At 44.5% G+C, this 24329-nt stretch overlaps 1 protein-coding gene across 1 annotated transcript in view; it reads right to left on the minus strand.

The window, feature by feature from the left end:
• Nucleotides 1-24329, minus strand: part of TAFA1 (TAFA chemokine like family member 1) — a 396155-nt gene that overhangs the window by 42353 nt on the left and 329473 nt on the right. The window contains exon 3 of the mRNA XM_066616413.1: nucleotides 23773-23913. Coding sequence (XP_066472510.1) covers nucleotides 23773-23913 — 141 coding nt within the window. The remainder of the gene's footprint in view (nucleotides 1-23772; nucleotides 23914-24329) is intronic.

Genomic DNA, 24329 nt, shown 5'->3' on the forward strand with positions numbered 1-24329 from the left:
CCCTGGACTCCCTTGCCTTTGGCAAGGCACCTGGAAAAGACAGCATCCCTGCTGAAGTCCTAAAATGCTGCAAAGAAATCATCGTCACTGAGCTGCATGAAATCCTCTGTCTCTGCTGGAGAGAAGGTGGAGTACCTCAAGACATGAGGGATGCAAACATCATCACGCTGTACAAGAACAAAGGTGACAGGGGTGACTGCAACAACTACCGCGGCATCTCTCTCCTTAGCGTTGTAGGAAAGCTGTTTGCCCGAGTTGTACTAAAGAGGCTCCAGGTACTTGCAGAGAGCGTCTATCCAGAATCGCAGTGTGGATTCCGAGCCAACAGGTCCACCACTGATATGGTATTCTCCCTTAGACAACTGCAGGAGAAATGCAGGGAACAACGACAGCCACTCTTTATAGCCTTCATAGATCTCACAAAGGCTTTCGACCTGGTCAGCAGAGACGGCCTCTTCAAGATTCTCCCCAAGATTGGATGTCCACCCAGGCTCCTCAGCATCATCAGATCTTTCCACAAGGACATGAAGGGCACTGTTGTCTTCGATGGCTCCACATCAGACCCTTTTGACATCCGAAGCGGAGTGAAGCAGGGCTGTGTTCTTGCACCAACCTTGTTTGGGATTTTCTTCGCTGTCCTGCTGAAGCAGGCCTTTGGAACTGCAACAGAAGGCATCTATCTCCGGACCAGATCAGACGGAAAGCTCTTCAACCTCTCCAGACTGAGAGCAAAATCCAAAGTCCAGCTGAAATGTCTGCGTGACTTCCTCTTTGCCGACGATGCAGCTGTCACTACCCACTCTGCCAAAGATCTCCAGCAGCTCATGGATCGTTTTAGCAAGGCCTGCCAAGATTTTGGACTGACAATCAGCCTGAAGAAAACACAGGTCATGGTTCAGGATGTGGACTCACCTCCCTGCATTACAATCTCTGAGCATGAACTGGAGGTTGTCCATGACTTTGTGTACCTTGGCTCAACGATCTCTGACACTCATTCTCTCGATACCGAGCTAAACAAGCGCATCGGTAAAGCAGCTACCACGTTTTCCAGACTCACAAAGAGAGTCTGGTCCAACAAGAAGCTGACGGAACATACCAAGATCCAGGTCTACAGAGCTTGCGTCCTGAGTACACTTCTGTACTGCAGCGAGTCATGGACTCTTCGCTCACAACAGGAGAGGAAACTGAGCGTTTTCCACATGCGCTGCCTCCGACGCATCCTCGGCATCACCTGGCAGGACAAAGTTCCAAACAACACAGTCCTGGAACGTGCTGGAATCCCTAGCATGTATTCACTGCTGAAACAGAGACGCCTGCGTTGGCTTGGTCATGTCGTGAGAATGGATGATGGCCGGATCCCAAAGGATCTCCTCTATGGAGAACTCGTGCAAGGAAAGCGCCCTACTGGTAGACCACAGCTGCGATACAAGGACATCTGCAAGAGGGATCTGAAGGCCTTAGGGATGGACCTCAACAAGTGGGAGACCCTGGCCTCTGAGCGGCCCGCTTGGAGGCAGGCTGTGCAGCATGGCCTTTCCCAGTTTGAAGAGACACTTTGCCAACAGTCTGAGGCTAAGAGGCAAAGAAGGAAGGCCCATAGCTAGGGAGACAGACCAGGGACAGACTGCACTTGCTCCCGGTGTGGAAGGGATTGTCACTCCCGGATTGGCCTTTTCAGCCACACTAGACGCTGTGCCAGAACCACCTTTCAGAGCGCGATACCATAGTCTTTCGAGACTGAAGGTTGCCAATATATCATTTATGTCTCACTTCAAGAAATCTATACATTTGAAAGTAGAAAGTAAAATACATGCAGTAGTCTGATGCTGTCATGTAATTTCCCACCCCTTTTACCTTTTTTAAAAAATTGTGCCAGTTCTTTTTCCCTGCTAAGATTTTATATCAGTCTCCTTATATTCTGATTTCTCTTTAAATTGAAAGTGCTATAGGGTTACACGCAAAGAGAAATCAATTTCCAAAGGGGGGGGGGAGAGAGAAAAGGAACCAAATATAGATTAAAAAGCTGCCTCTCTAAAGATTTTGAAATATGAGGAGCCTGCCTCTGCATGTGCGATTCATGGCAGGGATGCGCATGCCACGTTTCAGGTTAAATCAGAAGGTGGGCTTTTTGCTTGTATGCTTGCACTGTCCCAAATGTTGAGCTACTAATCAGATAGCAGATACATATTGCTTTCTTCTATTCAAAGGAAAAAAAAATAAAGGGAGAAAGGGAATCCCTCAGAATGCCAGATGCAGGGGAGGGCACCAGGACACAGGTTGTGTCTTGCTGTCTTGTGTGCTCCCTGAAGCATTTGGTGCGCCACTGTGAGATACAGGAAGCTGGACTAGATGGGCCTTTGGCCTTATCCAGTGGGGTTGTTCTTATGTATAAATGGTAGCGACAATCCAGGCCTTTTTTTTTTTCTTAAATAACAAAATGTTGCCTCCTGCAATCTTTGGATATTACATTATGGTGAGCAGCAGAATGCAGATCTGAGAAGTACAGCAGAACAAGCATATGGAACCGTGGAATCTGTCAGTATGTGATGGCATCAAGCATCTGTTTGCAGTTTAAAATGTGGTGTTATCGATGTTGCAATTCTATTTTTACAATATTAGGGCTTTTATGCAGCTGTATTGGAATATTCTCGTTTGAAATGGAAATGGCTTCAGGGGCCTTCTGATAGGCCAAGTGGTGCATTATAAATAGACAAATAAATTAAAAGAAATAAACTATTCCCAATGCAGCTGTCATCACAGGGACCGAGTCGCATGTAACGGATGATGGCCCTGAATGCAGATGTGCACCCCAACCTGCATTTAACCAGTTCAAAGGAGCTCATGTAAGCATCATAATGCAAACTGGAGTGTGCATGTAGATCTCCACTCAGTGCCACATTGTCAGTGCTTCAGGGTGGCTGAAGGCCTAAGGAGTTATCAATACAGATTTCTGTTGCTGAACTGAGAGAACAATCCTAACCAAATTTCCAGCAGTGGCATAGTTGTGCCAGTGGGGCATGTGCTGCATCCTGCAGTTGGGGGACAGTATTGGAGGCCTCCTCAAGGTTAGGCAATGTTTGTTCCCTTACCTTGGAGTTGCATTGCCCTTATGTTGGTGCTGGAAAGTGGGTTAGGATTGCGCCATGAGACACATCTGCCTAAACTGAAACACTGGGCTTCACACCTTACATGTCCAACATACAGATAAGCTCTGTGTAGGAAAGCCTATGCCTTAATTTTGTCTCATGTATGCAATTCCCAAGGCAGCAATATTAAACACAATTAAGCTTAAGTAGCAGGGATGAACAGAGCCACCATGAGATCCCATGAACTGCACTCTAGGGAGTCAGATGACTGCTCCATCTAGCTCAGTGTTTCACAACCAGTGGCACTTGTACCACTGGTGGTACTTGAGGTGGTGTCTGATGGTACACGTGGGACCACCAAACTCCCACCACCTGGCAGCGAGACCAGCAATGCAACACAACAAACAAACAATAGGAGGCTTGGCTTGGCTTAGTGGGCCAAGCATGTGCATTTTGCATGTTCAAAAAAGTCCATCTGCCCTGAGCCTCTTACTGGTGTTTGTCACATTGTGTCGGGCCTCGCAATCCAGAAGTACCTGGTGATGACATCATCACCAGGTACTTCTGGTGGTACTTCCAAACAGGTGGATGATACAAAGCAGTACGGCAAGAGACAAATGTTGAAAAATGCTTATCTCGCTCAGAATTGTCTCCATGGACTTGTAGCAACTCTCTAGTATCTCCGGCTGAGATCTTTTCCGGACCTGCCTGGAGATGTCAGAAATTGAATCTGGGACTCTTTGCAAGAAGAGAATGGGGCTAGTCCCTCCCCAGATGTTACTACAGTAGTCATACCAAAACTCAGTTTGCTCTCCTTACTATTCTTTTGGAAAATTCTTTGCCAAACACACTTGAAATGTTTATCTTAAGGCGAGGCCTGGTGGTAGCTTTAACTCTGCAGCTGCTGCTGATTTCAGATGTTTATGTAGCTTGACCTGGCAAAGAGTTTTGACCTGCCAGCTTGACCTGGCAAAGAGGCAGTTGATGGACCCATAGTTTTCTTTCTTTTCCCCTCCTAAGACTGTGCAGAAAAATGCTAAAGCCAAAGGCTTCCCTCTCCTAGTCACTCAATGTCCTTAAATCGCATTGCACTTGACTTGCTTGCAGCCCAAGTAAAGAATGGTCATAGGGCATAATTTACCTGGAACATCTCATTTGTATGACAACTGTGCTCACAGGCAACTCCCATTCCGGTTTAATGCGATTCCCATGCCCATTATGGTGCCTATTTTGTCCTCTTTGTTAAGCAAAGTGTCATCATGATTCCTGCAAGGCACTACAAATTGATGTGGATTGGGAATTGTCTCTCATTAGAAACTATAAATACTTCTGATTTAACTAACATGATGCAAAGATTTAAAAAAATGTACATTTCAAATCCCCTGAAAAGCAACATTGTTTTAACTAATCTCAGATGTACCTAAATTTTGCAAATTAATAGTAACAATGGAGTTTGTCTAGTTGTGTAATTTATTTAAAAAAACATGGAACTCCAGTTAAGGGCTCACGGGCTATCTAATGCACGCACAGAAATCTATGAGTGTACACATCTATGCTCAGCTATGTGGAAAGTTGCTGGACACGCTGCATCTTGTTTGTTTGGGCAGTGTAAGTTCGTTTTTTCTGAAAATGAAAAGCGGCACAGTGCTACTAATGTCGGCCACTGCCGGAACTAGCATTCCAATGGTGAAACATGCTGTCTGGCACCACAAAAGGAGCTTTGGAACCGCACAGACCCGTGCACTTCCAGACCAGTGCTGGAGAGGCCACAGAGGCCCAGTATGCACCAGTGGACGAAGGAATGCCTTTGGGAATGGGGGAGTGGGGAAGGACTATGGAGGAGTGTTGGGAGGAAGGAGAGGGTGGCACACTGTGTGGGTGACTTGCGCTGGATACTATCCCCTCCTAACTCACAACATGCCCCCCTTTTTTCCTTGGACTTGAACCAGCTAAGGGGCTGATACAGGTTCAAGGAGATACTTTGGTGAGCAAATGGCTTACAGATAATGTTTTCCCTCTCCTTTCCCAAGTCTTCCCCCCTTGGTATCTGCTCCCCACCCCGCTGGCACAAATGCAGCCTGTTTGGAAAATTAAATCAGCCAAAGCAACAGAAGCATATTTAGCTTCCAGGTAGCTTTGACACATGGGGCCTGGCCTGGTTGATACCAGTATGTGGATAAAAAAAAACAACAAATAACAGCAGGATCCTAACTAACATTTATGACAACAAACATCTGTTGCAAACGGCCAATTACAAATGGCCATACAGCAGTGAGCGCAGCAAGCCTTTGTTAGCCATTTTGGAGCCACTGCTGCACACTGTGATGGCATTGGTGGCTGGTTGCCACAGCTGGCTACCTGTGGGAGCACAAGCAAGTCAATGTGGGGTGGGCGGGCAGTGGGAGGATGAGGAGTGGGATGAATGGGTGAATTTCTGGGTGGGAACAGGGGAGGGCAGTAGGCGGATCAGGGAATGGAGGGGGCAGTAGCAAATTGTGCAGGGATCCAATACTATCCTTGTTCTCTTTCCTTCTCCCTTATACTCCTCGGACTTATGCCACCAAAATAGCTGATGTCAAGGAGACCCACTGGAGAAGTGGAGTCTTACCTTGAGGTAAGGGAACAAATTTCAAATGCCCCCCCCCCCCACTACACGTTGCAGTGCTCACACTGTTGGCATGGCTGAATTGGCACTGGAAAGTTAGTTAGGATTGGGCTGTATGAGATCTAAATTGGCAGTTTCTGCTAGCAAGCAACACAATGGCTCTGAAGGTGAGAGTTAAAGACACACTGATAGCTCTTAACCCCATTGAAAATCTGCCCTTTCACAAATCCTGCAACATTCCTTACAAGAAGCTTGGCGGAACAGCTGCAAGCTGTAGCCTTGATGGTATTTTCCTATAAGCAGTACAACAATTAACAACTTCATAAGCATCGGTATACATCTCTGACAGGCCTTTACCAGTGGATATGGTCTAAGAGTCACTCCGACATTCTTAACGCCTTTAGCTGTCCCATATGGCATATATGAGCTGTTATTGGGGGCAGAAGAGTGGCAAACAGATAGGATTGACTAACAGATATATAACATGCTACCCTGCTCTTGGAGAACTACCATTCATTTCAGTGGGGCTTGCACAAGAGAGCATCCTGATAATTTCATTGCATGAATCAGAGAGGGGAAGGGGGAGGGTCATTTGGATTTTAGCCTGTTTTGGCTGGTATTCAGTAAATATTAAAAAAGAAAAAAAGTATAAAAGCACTGCTTTTGATCAAGGGTCATTGGTTTCACTGGATTTTTTATTGGTGTTTTGTGCTAGGAGGAAAGGCACATAAATAGAAATAAAGAAGACCCCAAAGAGATTTCACAAGTATGCCTAACTTTATCTCAGCATCACAAAATAAGAAATGAGGAATCAAAGAAGAAAAAGAGGAATCAAAGTGAGCCTTATGACAAAATGCTTAAGTGGACACACTTGACTGAAAATTATTTCGATGAACAGGATGATAAAACAGTAGATTTCCATTATGCTGCAGGAAACAGATGCTTGCTAAATAACTCCTTTAACTTTCCTCAGGCACCTATTGATTATCGCCAACAGCAATTAAAATTAGAAGACAATTAAGTTTAAACTTTAATGGTGCTCTGCTCCTGTTAATTTACTGTGGTGTCCTAATCAATTCATCGCCCAGGATAACCATCTATTCCCGAAAATTTTCAGTTCCACCAAAGCTCCTTCTGCTGAAAATATAATAATTATTATAGACAGTGAACAAAGTAAGAAAGAGGGATACACCATAATTAAAAATTGGATTGCCCGCTGTGGTGACAAACTCAGTGGCACAGCGCAAAGCATTTCTATTTCACAGGTCACCACAGTAAATTTTGCTTTGATGGGACTTAGCCTGGGATAACTAAGAATGCATAAAAGGAGAAATCAAGAGTGGTGCATGGGAGCGATGAGTGGGATCATGGTGTCAGGGCCTACCTTAAATCTACTTGTGTTCACTTGTACAGTCTCTATGCCCAGGGTTCCCAGTTCCACATATGAGTCCATGCATATGCAGTCTACATATGCCTATAGACTACAATGTGATTACGAATGTGCATAGGTGGAGGGCAGAGGCCGCCATGATCCCACACTCCTCCCCATGCATGGTCATGTACACTGAATGTTGGTGTAATATTGAGAGATCCATTTTATAACTAGCTCTAATGTGACAGAATCTGGAGAAAGTTCAACCCAGGTAACCCAATTCTACCTAAATCTCGTCTCCCGTGGGACATAGCTGTGCCACCAGAACGTGCACTGCTTTCTGCAGAAAGGCTGTCCCAAAAGTCTCTTCTGGATAAGGGGATATTTGTTCCCTTACCTGGAGGTAAGCACTCGCTGCTTAGAACTGGCACATGTCTGAGTGGACCCAGGAAGGCAGATTGAGGTAGGGAAGGGAGAAAGGATATTGATGGTGCTGCTTCTGCTGATACTGCCCCTTTCCCAGCCTTGCTCCATCTTCCATCCCACACTGGTCTCCCCCCAGTTCTGCCCCCTCTCCACCCCAGTCAGCCTACCTTTGCCTCCCTCCTAACCCCACACTGACTGACTACTGACACTGGTATTGTTGTGAGGCTGCTGGTGCACACCCCTGGTTGCAGCAGTGGCCTGGCTGTGCAAAACAGCTTGTTGCCATTTGAGACAGCCATGAAGGACCTTGCACTGCTGGAACACTTGTTCTAGCATCACAAGGTCCCAACTGGGGCACTAGACTCACTAGACACAAGTTTGTAGTGTGATAACCTCTACATAGCCTCACGTCAAGTAACACTTTGCTACCCACATTCTTGCAATATTTCCCTGGTTCTCCCTGGATCACTGCAAAAATCTACAGTTTTCAATCTCTGATTTACGTATTATTCTTTTTTTTTCCCCCCAAGGGAGGAGCCAGATATGGAAGTGAAATGGAGAAAAAAAAAATACAGACACCAGAACCTTGGGCAAAGTCAGGATCTCTAAGTGAGCATCTTTTAAGTGATGGAACTGTGTATTCTTTTCAGAATGAATGAAAATTTGAAACAAATTGGCCCTGTGTGGTTCAATTTTAATTTGTTACTAAATGAATGACAGGAATGTCAAATGAGGCCTGAATGAAACACAGATGGGTTTGTTTTTTGTAATCCAGTGTTAGCACATTTGCTATTTCTTTAGAGGGATCAGCCTCTGTATGCTTATGGCAGCATCTCTCCTAGGTGCATGTAGCCTTTGACAGCTGGAGAATTGGGTGGCTTGTGAGGTGCTCAGTTCCCTGGCTGTCAACAGTCAGTCTTTGCCTCTGGGGAGAGAAGTCTTCTGGGATGCAAAGTGTGCCTTTGCATGCACCCGCACAAAGCCTTTCATGAGCTGGCTTTTACAACCAGGAAACTGACTTTGAGCCAAATTTGACAAGATGTTAAATGAGCCATTGTCCAGTTAGGAGGTTATATTTAAAAGGCTAAAAGATCAACCGTTGGTTGTCTCAGTGTAGGGCAAGATCGCAGCGAAAAGGTGGGGGTGTTGAATTCTTTACCAGTGCACCATTTTCCTGTGGAAAATCCCCCTACCTCCAGCTGCTCTACGCCCCCAAAAGACAAAAGACAGTGACAAAAGACAGTGTGGCATTTTTGAACTGCTCAAAGCTTACAGGAGGCTTAACAAGCACTGTGACTGAATGGGATACAGAGCACGCTTTCTCTGCTTCCATTCTTCTGTCTGGGTTCAGGTGCAGTTTAAATCCATACAAGACAGGTCCTATCAGTGGTTCTCAAACTTTTTAATACCACTCGTTTAGAACAGGGGTGCCCAAACCCCGGCCCGGGGGCCACTTGCGGCCCTCGAGGCCTCTCAATGCGGCCCTCAGGGAGCCCCCAGTCTCCAATGAGCCTCTGGCCCTCTGGAGATTTGTTGAAGTCCGCACTGGCCCAACACAACTTCTCTCAGCGTGAGGGCGACTGTTTGACCTCTCGTGTGAGCTGTGGGATGAGAGCTCCCTCCACTGCTTGCTCTTTCACATCTGTGATGCAACAGCGGCAGCAAAGGAAAGGCCAGCCTTGCTTTGTGCAAGGCCTTTTATAGGCATTGAGCTATTGCAAGACCTTCAATCATTCATATAAGTTCATCTTTAATATATTCATTTATGTAAACTTATGTAAATTTATTCAAATTTTAAATGTAAATTAATTCTTCCCTCCCCCCGGCCCCTGACACAGTGTCAGAGAGCTGATGTGGCCCTCCTGTCAAAAACTTTGGACACCCCTGGTTTAGAATGATAATCTGTTGGGACCCATTGGAAGTGATGTCATTAACCTGGAAGTGATGTCATGGCTGGAAGTGACATCATTAATTTAGGCTTCAAACTTAAGCCGCAGTAAGCCAATAGTCACATTACACAGTGCACTTGTGCTATTACTTTACATAGCTTGGAATTCAAACATTCCAGCTTGGAGGACAAAGCAGAATGCAGGTTTAATCCTTCTCCAACCACACAGCTCTCCCCCCTTTCTAGAGTCCCAGCTTTCCACCTGATTCAGGGCAAAGCACCATACTTCTCTCCACTGGGAGCCTGCCCTGCCCAGCAGCTCTGGGCACTGTATTTTCAGCTCTGTATCTTCTTTTTTTTTAATCTTTTTAAAAATTATATTACAAATACAAACAAAAAAAAATTAAAAATAAAGATATTACAGGTTGTAATATCTGTAATATTACAGATATTTCGTTTGTTCTTTGGGTTGCTATATAGTATTGGCTCTTCGTTCCAGTTTTCACTAGCAGATGTCACTTCTAATTCAAACAATTCAAGAACTCTATGGTTGCACACTCTATGGTTTTGAAATAAAGTTCTTCCGTTCAATAGTTCATATACTCAAATTTCGTAAGCTATGACGTATCACATAAAAATAAAATATAAACACCCTAGGTATCGTAATTATTAAAGTCAATTAAAAGTCGTTTATCAGTAGAAAAACACCCTAATAAAGCACTTGGAGACCATTCGGCCGTTAAAAACTTTCGAAACTCACCCCCTCGTCACCATGCCTGCTGCACACATTCTCAACATTCCATTCCTTCCAACTGATAAGTAAGAGTTTCATCTCATTAAAATTGTTTCAAGATCCTTTAATTAGCAGTCTTATCTTGAATGCCCAAACAACTTCTATCAATCTTGACAATATGTCTCCCCAACTTGACAAAACGAAAGTAATAAATTTTGGGGTAACGGTCAGGCTTTATCTCACCACTGAAGACCTGAGCTAGATGTCTTTCCTCCTCTTCCATTGCTCAAACTAAAGAGGGGTTCCCCAGCCTTCGCCAGAGATACCCCCCCAAAAGGAGCAATCTCTGAAGAGTTGTAGGTAATCACTTGTTATCCCTTTGATCCAGGTATGTCTTCAGCTGCAAGCTGTCAACAGTAGCCGGGTTTAAGTCACCTGGTGCTTTCCCAAGCACGAAAGTTCAGCCCGCCATGTTAACTCCCCCACGTGGACCAAAGGGCAATTCAGGGCAAAGCACCATACTCCTCTCCACTGGGAGCCTGCCCTACCCAGCAGCTCTGGGCACTGTATTTTCAGCTTTGTATTTTCAATGGTGGCTGAGCTAGGTACTATGCAACCCACCTGAAATTGGCTCATGACCCACTGAGGGGGTCCTGACCCACAGTTTGAGAAACACTGAACTAGACTGTTAGTGGCACTTATTGAGGTTCTTCCAATCAGAAATCATATCTAAGGGGTACTCATGCATGAAGCACTGGCAACGGCTCACCTCATTTCCGGCAATGTGGAGAGGGACCTTATATACACTTATTTGGAAGGAAATCCCACTGCATTCTCTCTACAGGTAAGCATCTATAAGAGTTCAGATTTAGGTTTTTAAAAAAATCTAAAAATAAAAATGAATTTCATATTTCAACAGAGAATGTTCCTTCCAAACAAAAATAATAGGTGTTGTCAGATCAAACTGAAATCAACCCTTTTGACTCTGAGACATAAACATTTGATGATATGTGCAGAACTTGCAGTTTTCAGATTGGGCCCTAAAATTATAGGCACCATTAACTGAACACCAAAGGTATTTGTTATGATGAATAATTACTTCACTGAGCAACCATATCCTAGATGAGTAAGTAGAAACTGATATATCGGAGAATAGGACGCTGTAGACCAGGGATGTCAAACTTGTTTCATACAGAGGGCCAAATAGCATTCATCATGCCTACTGAGGGCCGGGAGTGATGTCATTAGGCAGGAAGTGATGTCATTAAACAGGTCATAAACAGGTGATGTCATTAAACAGGTCAAAAATAAGTACTTTTTGTCACTTAGGAACTCATTAACTGCAAATGACAGAAGAGAAAATACACAAATCTTGATCATATTTCAAGATATGGGAGAGCCCAATTTTCATGTGGGCTGCCCTTTAAGCAGTAACACCTCAGCATTGCTCAGCAGCTGAGGGCCAGATAAAAAGCTTCCACGGGCCACATCTGGCCCACGGGCCATATGTTTGACACCCCTGTTGTAGAATTTAAAGGCTATATTTAGCATAGAGAAAAGATAATGGTATGTTGGAAATGTGACAATAAAGAAGGTGTCTCTGAGCCATTGTCCCATTACTGAGTGTCTGTATCCTTACACCATATACATAGGAGTAAAGGAATGTCTTCCTGAGTGGAGACTACAACTTCTAGCAGGCCTGACTATTATTAACTTTTCAGAAGTCAGCTACTCCATATCTATAATTAGAACTAGGAGTTCTAAATTCTACCAAAGCTATGAGAATTCTCAAGTTAGTGTGCTTTCCCCAGCTAATTTATATGCACAACCACTGTAGTGGTTTTCTTTTTCTTTTTTCTTTTAACATTTGGGAATCAAATCAATCTCAAGGGATTTGGTTTAAGCCATAGACTTAGTGAAAACATGAATCCAGTACATAATCAGAACATATTCCACAGATTTTAAGCAGGTAGAGATATGTGCAATTTCAAGTTCGTAAATTAGGAAAGATGGAGAGTCTTTTTCACTGTAGGGTATCTTCAAATTCTTTTGGTCCAATTCTTGAAGTTGCTGGAAGTTTAAGACAAAACAAACCATAATGGAGTTTGATTTTTTTTTTAGGTTGGTTGTTTTTGAAAGAATATCTTGTACTTTGGAACAATCATGTTAAATATGTTAAAAGTCATAAGAAGAGCCCTGCTGGCTCAGGCCCAGGGCTCACCTAGTCCAGTTTCCTGTACCTTACAGTGGCCCACCAGATGCCTCAGGAGGAGGAGGCTCCTCGAGAGAAGGGGACATTGGCTACTCGATTCTGTGGCAGCTCTTTAGCTGGTGCAGAATCAAAGAGTCCCATGCTAGGCTGCGTGGCCTGACACGGGGCTCCAGATCTGGCAGAGCTGAGCTCCACCAGACCCAACCCCCTCCTGTCCCGCTCCCTCACCTGCCATGCCTTTCCCCCACCCTCCACCCACCCTGGAACACCTCCTCCACATCTCCCCCCTCTGTCTTACTACATAATTGCCTGGTGCTTCGATGAAGCACTGGGCAGGCTTATGCTGGGCCAGCTCTGGTGCTGGGCCCATGGTAAGGCTCGTGTGGCAAGTTTGCAATAATATGCACCAGCGGTGAGCCGGTGCGCAAAGATCTGTATCGGGCCTGAAGCCAGTTGTGTAGAAGTGAGTCAGTGGATGCAGCCAATGTTGCTGCTTCCAACTGGGGTTGCTGCTAGACTTTCTCACAAGGTGAACCCCCACATGTCATGGAGGCTTCAGTCATAGAGCAGTGAGTTTCAACCAGTGTGCAGATGTGCCGCAGAAGTTTGGAGCATTGAAAATAGCTGAAAAAACTCTTCCATGTTCTGCAGCTCTATTTCTAAGGCAACTCAGTGGCATATTCGAGGAGGACAAGGAGTGCAAACGTCCTGGGTGCCAGGCTTGGCGGGCGGCACCTTGCCGCCACCCACTCCCCCTAGCAGCACCCCCACGTGGCAATCAGTTGGCATGCGATATCAGTGCGCCAATTTGAGGGCCACCCCCCAGAGGTATTCTTAGGGCTAGGGCCAGTCTCCCTGGCCATCACAAGGTCATGTAAGGCCTTCTGGAGGCTGAAAACCATAACTTTTGGTTTTATGAGGCCTTTTGAGGGCTGGAGAGGCTGTGCGTGGCTTCCCCATCCCTCAGAACACCTCTGGGGGAGAAGGCAGCAGGCATGGGGGCAGCACCTCCAGGTGGTAGGTGTCAACCCTGGGGTGTGCCCCTGGCTGGGGCAGTGGCCAGGAACACCACTGGGGCAACTGAACATAGTATCAAATTGTAGTAATGAATTGGCTCTGTTGGGGGAGGAAGAAGGACAGATACTTCACTATTACAGACAGTTCCCCTAGATACAGAGCCACAGTATCTGGACAAGTCTCCTAGAAGCTGGAAGTGACATCACAAGATGTGAAGACCATAGAAGTCAGTGTGCTGTGAGAAGGAAAACGTTGAAAATGACTGCAATAGAGACTTGAAACATTTTCTTGGAAACTAAGGAAACACCTAAACAATTCTCCCCTAGCCAAGGGTCTGCCTATTTTCCTATATGAATTGCCAGATGCATACAGAACTGAATAAGAATGGTTCTTTTTGATTGCAGAAAGTTTTACCTATATAATGAACTCCTTCCTTAAATTAAAAAAAACAAAAAAAAAACACTTCCCATAAAAGGGTTAGATTTCAAATGAGTTCTTAGAGACTATGTGACAGGCCGAATATTAATTACAAACACTTGGTACTAAACGACCAATATATTCTTTGGTGTCATGAGAATTAAGGATGTTATTAGTAGGCAATGAAGAAGGTAAAAGAAAGAAAATACTTTACGCTATAACTAGAAAGTGGGGGAGGGGGAGTAGCTAATCGCTGCAATTTATTTTCTCCAAAATCGAGTTTTTATCTTATGTTTCTTGCTTATGTTGTGTGCTGATGCATAAGAAAAGTTTCAAGGAGCAGAAGATGAGGACAGCCCAAGCAAAGTTAAGCACTTTCAGGTCTCATTGTTTTCAAAGATAAGCACATGCTTAACTTTTTAAAAAAGAAAGAAAAAACAGCGTTTTTTCCTGATTGCCCAGCAGATTTTTCTACTCAGCAAGGCAACCCAGATAAAAAGTCCCCATGCATGCATGTTGTGGAAGCTAATGGAGGATAATGAATGAAGTGAAGTGGCAAAGTGCCCTCATTAATGCCAGGGAAAGCAGTGGCTTCTTAAGGTGGCTTAAGAGTCACCCTGTTTCTCTACTTTGACTTCTTCTCTCTTCTCTCCCTTCTGCTGAAAAAGGATTTGTTTTAAAGCTATCTACCTTCTGGATTATCCACATGTAAAGTAGTGATGACAGAACCGGTAAGGGCACCTTTGTTGAATCATACATCTTTTGAAAGCCTACTCAAATGGAAGTCCCATTGTGTTCATGAATCTTGCTGTCACTGGCAAAAGAAAAAACATTTAGCAACTGTTACCCTGCACATGCCCAATCTTGTCTGATCTTGGAAGCTAAGCAGGGTCAGGCCTGGTTAGTACTTGGATGGGAGACTGCCTGGGAATACTGGGTGCTGTAGGCTTATACCAGAGTCTTTCGAGACTGAAGGTTGCCAACCATTTTTTTTTATTGACCTCAAAGGAGTAGTAATGATCCTGGCCCTGGTGTTCACCCAGAGCCATGATTGCAAACTGCCAGACCCCACCAACCAAGCTGCCACCCCCCCCCATCAAACCCTCCTGATGCCTCCCTTCCCTTTGTGTGCATCCTCCCTGACCCACTGAAGGCCATGTAATATAAATACTGGTATTATTATTGTGAGACCCTTAGAGGGCCAAAATACATCATTTCCAGTTTCTCGTGGAAACAAAAAGTGACGTTTTTATGCCTTTAGAAGGCCGCCTGATGGCTGGAGAGGCCCTCAAAAAACCTCTGTAAGGGAGGCAGCAGGTGGGACAGGTGGGGGAGTGGCATGGCTAGGGGTGCCATTGCACCCCCAGATGTGCCCTCCAGGGTCAAGGAGAGCCCATGGATCCCTTCATCTATGCCATCTACGCAAACACTAAGGAGGAAGATCTGCCCCTTTTGGCTTGCAAGTGCTTCTGGGATCAGGGCCTCTGAGAGGAATTTTATCAGGGGGTACAAAGTTTCTTTTGGGCCGCTTCCCAAAGGGGGAGGGGCAATGGGGAAGGCAGAATGAGGGGCAAAAATAGGGCAGGGGGAGTGTGATGGCAGCCAGAATAGTTTTTGGAGCCCAGGTCTACCAGGCTTCTGGTTGTGGAGCCCAGGTCTACCCAACCATGTGGGACTGGCAGCCGGATAAAGTAATATGGAAAACCAAACACACTCCTAAGTCTCTTTAAAATCTTTGAAATTTAGAAAATCGTTGCTGAAAATTAGCATCAATGTATTTAGGCGCACACTGTAATCTTTCAGCTGTGCCCCTGAGCCCCTGTGCGCTCCTCCATGGTTATCAGATCCACAAGCCAAAGAGCTACTGTAGCAGGCCAGTTTCCACCCAGATTTGACACTGTGTTAAGGAGGGTCACGGATGCATTTCTGGGCCTGATCGATGCGTATGGCTTGTAGCAGCAGTTGCCATTGCATGCCCTTGGTTGTGCCCCCAGCGTCATGCATAGGCAGTGAGTTTAGGTGAGATCGAAAATGTCAGATCCCAGGAACTTTCTGGGCCCCCTCCTTTGACTCCTGGACCCCCTTTCTGATCCTGGGCCCGGGTACAAATTACCCCCTTTACCCCCCTCTCCTAGGCCCTGTCTGGGATACATATAATTAGTAGCACTGGAGGAGAGTCTAGCAAAGCTACTCCCTTGAAGAAAGCCCTGGACTGCAGTACATGTTAAATCCCATGTTAGTTGAAACCTGCATATGTAGCTCATGGATGTATTTTCCCAATGAATAACTGCAGTTTTGACCTGGGCCTGAGATAATATCTGCCAGCTTTTTTGGACACCTTAAGATGCAGCTCCTCTGGTTCCACAGATGTAAATTCATTTAGAGCAGCTAACTTATCTCAACCCACGTTCTTACCTAGCTTATGCTATAGTTTCTTCACTTCCTCCTATGTTCTCAATAGGTTGGGCACAGTCTCATTTGCAGAAGGCAAAATAGGAGCTGAGCCATTCAGCCTTTTCTCTATCACCCATTCTTGTTGCACTACCTTCTTCACGCAGTGGACTCATGAGTCTGCTACGAGTCTGTGACGTAGATTTATAGGAGACCCGTCACTGTTAGTTCAAAAGAACAGCCATGTCTCTCTTCCTTGGTACTATGCTGCAGTATGAGATATGTTGTGACACCCTCATTTCAGACTTCCTTTAGTTTTTTTTTGTTTTTTTTTGCAGAGGTCAAAGGGGGTTGGCCTGTTGCCTTCTCTGATGGCTTTCTAAGGGCAAAATTTGGCAAAAATAAATGGGAGTTAGAAAGCAGGACTGGTGGGTTTTGTTAAGGGTTCCTGTATTGTTTCCTCTTAATTTGAATCCTGAAACTTGGAAGAACACAATGTCATCATCCCATATATCTTGTTTTATTTTATGTTACACTGAAGTAAGGAGAAGAGGCAGGGCTGATCTTTCTGGAAGCAATTCCATTTTTTTTTCCATAACACCATGTTTCTAGCCTGGGATTTAGGCAGTTTAGAAATTAAACACAGCAAAAAACAAATTCATTAATCTTGGTGGCTTCTACTAAAAGTCAAGTGGGAAATGAAATGAGAGACAGAGAGGGCAACAGCAATGGCTCACTGGTTCCTCATCTGCATTTGTTCTGGGACAAAAGATCTTTGCAAGAGGGCTGCTTTACTGCATGCTAATTAACATAATTAGCATAAGTCACATTAATTAAGGTATGCACAATACATTTTGTAAGTTTAAAGAGCAGAGTCAAAACAATTCCAATTTACGTTTCAGCTCTAAACTAGCATAACGGAATATCTGGGTGGATGGATATTTGTAACACAGATTTAGGAATGATTGAATCCAAACATCTGAAAACTTCATGCAGTCTTTAGAAGCCTGCCTTTTAATATAGCTATGGGGTATAGCTAAGATATGGGGCTCTCTTACACTCAGAGAACAGCCTAAATCAGTGGTCTCCAAACTGCAGACCACTGTGCAGAAAAAGTCATCCAGTTACAGCACTTTTTATTCAATGCCACAGTTGCCTTTCTTATGCCCAATTGTTCCACAGCCTTGTGCCAGGCAGCGACAGCCCCCAGGAAATTGGGACACTGAGGCATGTGAGGTGTTAGGCATTGGAAATGGCTGCCTAGCACAAGGCTGTGAAACGACTGGGCGGTAAGAAAGGCAACTGCAGCAAGGAATGAAAGTGTTGCATTCAGACGTCTTTTCCGCCATTCCAGATCAGGCCCACAGGCTGTGGTTTGGCACCTGTTGGCCTAAACGTTAACAGGTGTGTGTTAGCCACTATGTAAAACCACAGTTTCTCAACAAATACAAAGTTTTGAATCATATCTCTAGATGGAGGCATTTTTTTTTCTGTAGTTCTGAACATTGTGAATTGCACCTCTCCATCTGAGTGCGCTAAATGAGTCTCAGTGTGAATGCTGTTCTTGTCTTCCCCTTCCCGCCCCTCCTCTTTACAAATGAAGTCATCTGAATTTGCCAAATCGAAAAAAAATACAGATCTCCCGCTCAGTTTCCAGTGGTGCTGCAGAAGGACAGAGCTATAGATTTTCCCAAGAGTGAAAAATAATTCACCCCGTCTGCTCGTTATTCATACAGACAGCGCATTAATAATATGGGACCCTGAGATCTCTCCTTATCTAGGCCGGAGCACAGCTAGAGGGATGAGAAGCTGACTCCTTGGATTTAAAATAACATTTTTCCCTCTTTCTGCAGAAATAAGAATTGATTGAAAGTACTTTTAAGGAGTTTAGAGGGAGGGAGAGAGAGAAAACTGTTCTTTGATACCATCTAAAGTACATATTAGATAAATAGAAAACTATTGGCTTTTTGACTGTGAACAATTTTCACTTGATTCAAGTGCTGATAGAGGGGAGCACTGTACGTAATACAAAGTATTTACTACGGAACTATTCAAGGCCCGCTAGAGCCAGCCCGCACTTTCCCATTAACTTCAATGGGCCTCAAATCAGGCGGCTATAACTGCACCAGCATTCCAACACTTGTCAGGAGAAATTAGGCACAGCTATTTAACACTGGGTGAAAAAAAATTCTCTCTCGTAAGTGGATTGTAGAACAAACAGCAAATCAGCGGCTCCTTAGGGACCAACGGCTGGCATATGTCATCAGCAATAGTGTTGTTAGCACCTGAGAACTCCTTACTGCAGGATGTGGAGATGGTGTCTGGTCTAGATACCTTTAAAGGGGATTGTACCGATTTCTGGAGGAAAACTCCATCATAGGTTACAAGCCATGATGGGTATGTAGTCTGAGATTAGCTTGTCACTCATCATGAGGGCCAGGTAAGAATTTTTTTCTGTCATTCAAATTGGCAGTAAAGGACCTGCCCCACTTTGCACCCCGGGGAAAAGTCCACAATGCTGCCCCCCCCTGCACCACGCCGCCCCGCCCCCCCCACGCTGACCCATTTCCACAGAGCTTCGCGCGACATTGACCCTGACTGGGGAAGGATTCTAAGGCTTCCCCGCAGTCTTAAACAGTACTTCCAGGAAACCTGAAGTACTGCTTAAGATTGTGTTGAAAGCCTCAGAGGGCTTCTCGTGGAGTCTGGAGCACCATGCGGACACAGCACTTGGGGCATTTGTCCCCTGCCTCCCCCTCCAGGCCCTCCACTGTGAATTGGCCAGGGATGGCAGTTTTTTGCTTACCCCAGACTGCTTACCCCACACTGGTGAGGGATGATGTGTTTTGCAGGTTTCATGTTTTAGAAACTGGTCTTGTGTTTAATAAAGTGACCCAAGTTAAATCCAAGCTGCAGACTGGTGTCTTCACTGGGGTGTGTGAGGGTAAATAGAATGTCAGGTGCAGGGGTGTGGCAGCAAGATGCAAGTGTCTTGTGTGCTCCCTGAGGCATTTGTGAGATACAGGAAGCCGGACCAGATGGGCCTTGGGCCTGATCCAGCAGGGCTCTTCTTATGTTCTTATGAGAACAAAGGGCTATATATCTCAGTCTCCTCTGCACCCCTTCTAGTCAGCCTCTTCCACCCATCCATCCTCTTCAAGCAACAGGGTAGAATGCCTCAGAAATGGTAGCAGGCAAGTACACTGCGTCTTATACTTCATAGAATAATTGCATTACAGGAGACATCATCTGAGACAAGATGACACCATTCTAGGGCAGTCTTCTGTAGGAAAACCCGTATGTAATATAATCAGTGCTGCACCTTTGGAAATTCTCCCCTCCCTCCTTCCTGCCAAGTCTGGAGTTGTAACAGAGGCACAATAAAGATCAAGGAAATTAATAACTAACACAACTTTCAATACAGCTATGGGGAGTACAGCTAAGAATTTTATATAAAAGACTTACAAAACACCTGTAGAAACAGATGCAAAAAGCTGGAATAGTTATTAATTTCCTTGATCTTTATTGTGCCTCTGTTACAACTCCAAAATTTGGATATATTTGTACATGTTTGTGTGTGTAACTGGACATTTCATAAATCACAAGAACACAACAGACAGAAAAATAAAAGCAGCTTTAAAGGGCATTCACTCAGATCTCCAGGTATATACTTTCAGATAATAAAACTGATATAGAAAATTATTACCAGGACTGGAATTATAGACACCATAACACCCTAATTGAACCATGTTCTGAGGTCTCCAGATGCCTCAGTCATACACGACACATGGTTTCTTTGTCCAGTTGCTTCTGGGCCTCATAGCGGCCAGTCTGTTACTCAAGTTAAAACTCAATAATGGTATTTCGCAAAAAAGTGTTTGTGCATTCAGTACTTACCCTCTGGCAGCTGTACCAAAATCAGCTGTACATTCACCTCTGAATAGCACCAGTTTTCTCTGTTCTTATTATATCAACACCTAATCCAGCAGTTAATCCAGCCTGCTTGTTATCCCATTGGCAACTTTGAAAATAGTGTACCATGTGACCCAAGACACTACCCAGCAATGTAGATTTTCTAAATAATTACCAGGGATGGGAAAACCCAGCGAGGCTTCACTTGAGCTGAATACAGAGTCACCACCCCCTGCGACTCGAAAAAGAGTCATAACAGGGGCACTTTCCAAGTCACCGAGTCACTCGTTAGTGACTCTAACAGACTTGAGTTGAGTCATTCCCCCCTTTAAAAAACCCGCTGCGGCTCTGTGGAGGGAAAAGGGGACTGCTGCTGGGGTGTGTGTGTCAGAGTTTTCTTTAATCACTCCCCTGCTGTCCCTGCCCATCTGTAAACAGGGCAGGAGAGGTGGGAGGGACAGCCAGAGAGCGGGAACAGAAGCAGCAAGAGGGAGGAGGGTGACGCGCAGCAGCTGCAAGGTTTACCAGGACGACCTGATTCTTTGCAGCCCTACTCAGAAGTAGTCCCACTGCAGCTGGTCATTCAGTTAGGCTCTCTCCTCCCAACCTGCTATGCCATGCAAAGCGTGATCGCTATGAACTCTCCCCCCCATTCCCTGCCTCCTCTCTCTCTCCCGGAACTTTTCAAGCCAATTGTAAGGCAAGAACCCCCTTGGCTCCTCCTCCTGCCCTCCCTTAACCAGTGAAAATATAAGAATGCCTATCCGTTGTCCAATGATCATCTGTTCCTTCCTTCTTATCAGAGACAGGAAAAAAGAGCCCATTCCCACTCCCTCCATTACAACATTAACCCTTTCCTGCCTCCTGACTGGAACTTCTCTGCCACTTGTCCCATCGGAATGCTGACACCATGAGATTTTTCATGCTGTGAAAACAGTAAGGAAGCACACCTAGACAAAGGCAGACTCGAGTCAGCACACGTAGGGACGAGTGACGAGTCAGGGGCATCCTGACGCGAGTCTTTTTCAGAATCTTCCATGCTCACGAGTCGTTGAGTCACCCAAAATCATGCATTTTCACAACTCGAGTCTGACTCACTGACTCAAGTCTCTGATAATTACACCTCACTATTTGAAAGTCTTTAAAATGCTTTTCTAACTGTACACAGAGCCTCATTGTAGAATAGTTTACATTTGTTCAAGCTTGGTTGAGGTACTTTGTAGGAGGCTTTCTCCCCATGATGTGTAAAATGTTCAGTTAAGAGTTGTATCAACTGTACAGGAAGCAGGGAGTCTGTTCAATGAATGTGTGTTGACCTCTCCGTTGTCTCAGAGAGGTCTCAAGAGTAGTCATAATAAAATCATGTTCATGCTCCTCTATGAATGATTATACAAAAAAGTTAAAATTCAAAAAGAGACAGTTGGAAAGACTGTATAAAGTCTTTTGTATAAAGACCAGCAAAATCAAATATCAGAATGCTAACCGAGAAAATGATGGCCTGCATGAGCTCCAAAACAGACTGCACTTCTTTCAACCCCTTACTCAAGTATTTACACTACACTCATTGTGCAGTCAGATTTCAGAACTGGTTCCCTGCTGAGTTTCCAAAAAAAATAATTAAATCTCAACCACTGTAACCACCTGAATTATTAATGTAGCAAAACAAATAAGGTAAGTGGAGGCACAAAGGGGCAATTTTGAATTTTTTTTAAACAAATGACCCCTGCATTGCTTGCACACAGATCACTTGACCCTCTGACTCGCTATGTCAAAATTTCAACGCTGTGCTTACCTCTGAATAGTTAAAATGCTATTGCTAAACAGGGACCAGAAAGACAACTCAAAATAACCAGCAAAAATTGACCTGCAACAAACTGATGGCCTGTAGAGGACACATGACATTTACTCTACCTTAGGATTAATTTACCCAAAGATAAATACCCAAGAAGGAGATGATCCAAAATTCTAGTGAGCGGTTGGAGCTCCATGCATGCATCAAAGAACACCCTGTGCACATTAAGAGGAAACTCTGTTGCATGTGTAGGTAATTCATTAACTCACATATCCTCCACATGTACAAAGATTTACATACATATGAAGGCCTTGTGCGTACATCAGTCATCTAGGTTATTGGTTCATTGCACACTCATTCAAAGGGGGGAAAAAACTTAATAATAATAGAACCACTGAGGGAATAAATGGTATCATTTAAAGCAGGGCTTTCCAAAACTTGGCCTGGAGGCCAGATCCGAGGTTTGAGAAAAGCCTTCTGCTCCGTGAGCAGAGCTTACCGTTCCACCTCTGCACTGTGTTTATACTCAGTAGATCTGGGCACCAGGATCCTCTGAGCAGTCATGTATGCCCAGAAATCCTGTGGCACCGCATTCTGGGATGCTGGGCAACAGATGCGACTGCCCAGAGCATCCTGGGCTTGAATGTAGCATGGAGGCAGAATGGTAAGCAGCAGTCTGAACAGGGACTGCGTTTTTGGTGTGCAGCGGTTGCAAGTCTGGTGATGACTGATTTAGAGGTAAAATTGGCAGACTCTAGACTAGAATGAAAAGTAATAGAGATAACTGAACAAGGATTTTTTCTTCTTCTTTTGTGCTCATAGGTCAGACAAACAACAAGGATGCAGACTAAATTTCTTAGTCTAATTAACCTTGGTAATTAACTAACAGCCCAATCCTATGCATATCTACTCAGGAGGGCAGGAGGTCTGGTCTAGAGGGTAGAGCCTCTATTTGCCTGAAGATAACATCCACGAGGTCGCCAGTTCAAGGCCACCGGCACTGTGCGACCTTGAAGCAGTTGACAAGCTGAGCCGACACGTAGACTCCTGGCCTTTGCACTGGGGCAGCTCTGTGGGCACCTACACCCCAGCAGCCTGCAGGATAAATGGCAGTTTGTGAGATCTGCAAATAGGATTGGGCCATAACAATGTTTAGCACTTTTTAAATTATTGTTCTGTATTTTATTCTGCAAGTTTGTTGTTTTCTGCTGAAAACAGGCTATAAATAATTAAAATAGTTAAATAAACTGCTTCTCTCTAGAACAAATGAATGGTCTGTGTGATATGATCAATAAAAATGTCAGCATTGTTCATTGACACTTTCTTCAGTGTCACCCTTCAGCCACAGGCGCTGATTAAAAAAATGGTTCAAATGATGCACAGTCACACCCTCCCACTTGATCAGTATTTTTTTTTCAGAAGACCCAGAAAAAAAGCAATGGTTTTATACTAAAACACTTGTGATTAAAAAAAAATTAAATTGCAATTAAAAAGTTGGCAAAATCAAATGTGAACTATTGCTATTTGCAGAACTCACCAGTTATTATTAATGATCATAAAGTGCTTATGATCTATTCCACAGCATCCATATTGTTTGATCCTAACCACGAATCCATCCTAAACATCCTTACTCTCACTGAAAACCAAGTAAGTACTCGTAGGATTGCAGCCAGAATGTGCAAAATTCTTCCCTAACCTTTATTTGGTTCAACAAAAAAATACGTTATTTGTCAATATGATGGCCTATTCCCCTTATGAGCCATGCTGGTAGCCACATGGAATGGAAGCTCTATGAAAGTATGCCCACATTTATCCAGACCTGATTTTGCAGAATCATGACATGTTCCTCATGCCACTTGGAGAAAAGACACAGTCCAATTAAAGTTGACACAAATCCACATGACGTGGATGAACTACTTGCCATCAACACAAGATGGTCTGTTTCGCGTTGTCCCAGCCACTTTCCCAGGTAAACAGGAACATTTTACTGTCTGTGATCTCTCCTCAATCCGATTCTTATTACAACACCTGTGTGCTGCTATAACTTCGCACGTTCCTCCTTCTGGAAACAAAGAGAGAATATTGACACTGATTAGGAAGCATTGCTTTGGAGAGCATCAACAAACAACCAAGCATGCTATTCTCTATGCTTTGGGGCAGAGAAGAGACAGAATTTATATTGTCACTTAGAATCACCAAAAACTCTAGATCAGGGGTGTCAAACTTAAGGCCCGGGGGCCAGATGCGGCCCGTGGAAGCTTTTTATCTGGCCCTGCTGAGCAATGCTGAAGTGTTAGTGCTGAAAGGGCAGCCCACATGAAAATTGGTCTCTCCCATATCTTGAAACATGATCAAGATTTGTATATTTTCTCTTCTGTCATTTGCAGCTAATGAGTTCCTAAATGAGAAAAAGTACTTATTTTTGACCTGTTTAATGACATCACTTCCTGCCTAATGACATCACTCCTGGCCCTCAGT

This window comes from Tiliqua scincoides, chromosome 2 (genome assembly GCF_035046505.1).
Source record: "Tiliqua scincoides isolate rTilSci1 chromosome 2, rTilSci1.hap2, whole genome shotgun sequence".
In the NCBI taxonomy this organism is placed as follows: Eukaryota; Metazoa; Chordata; class Lepidosauria; order Squamata; family Scincidae; genus Tiliqua; species Tiliqua scincoides.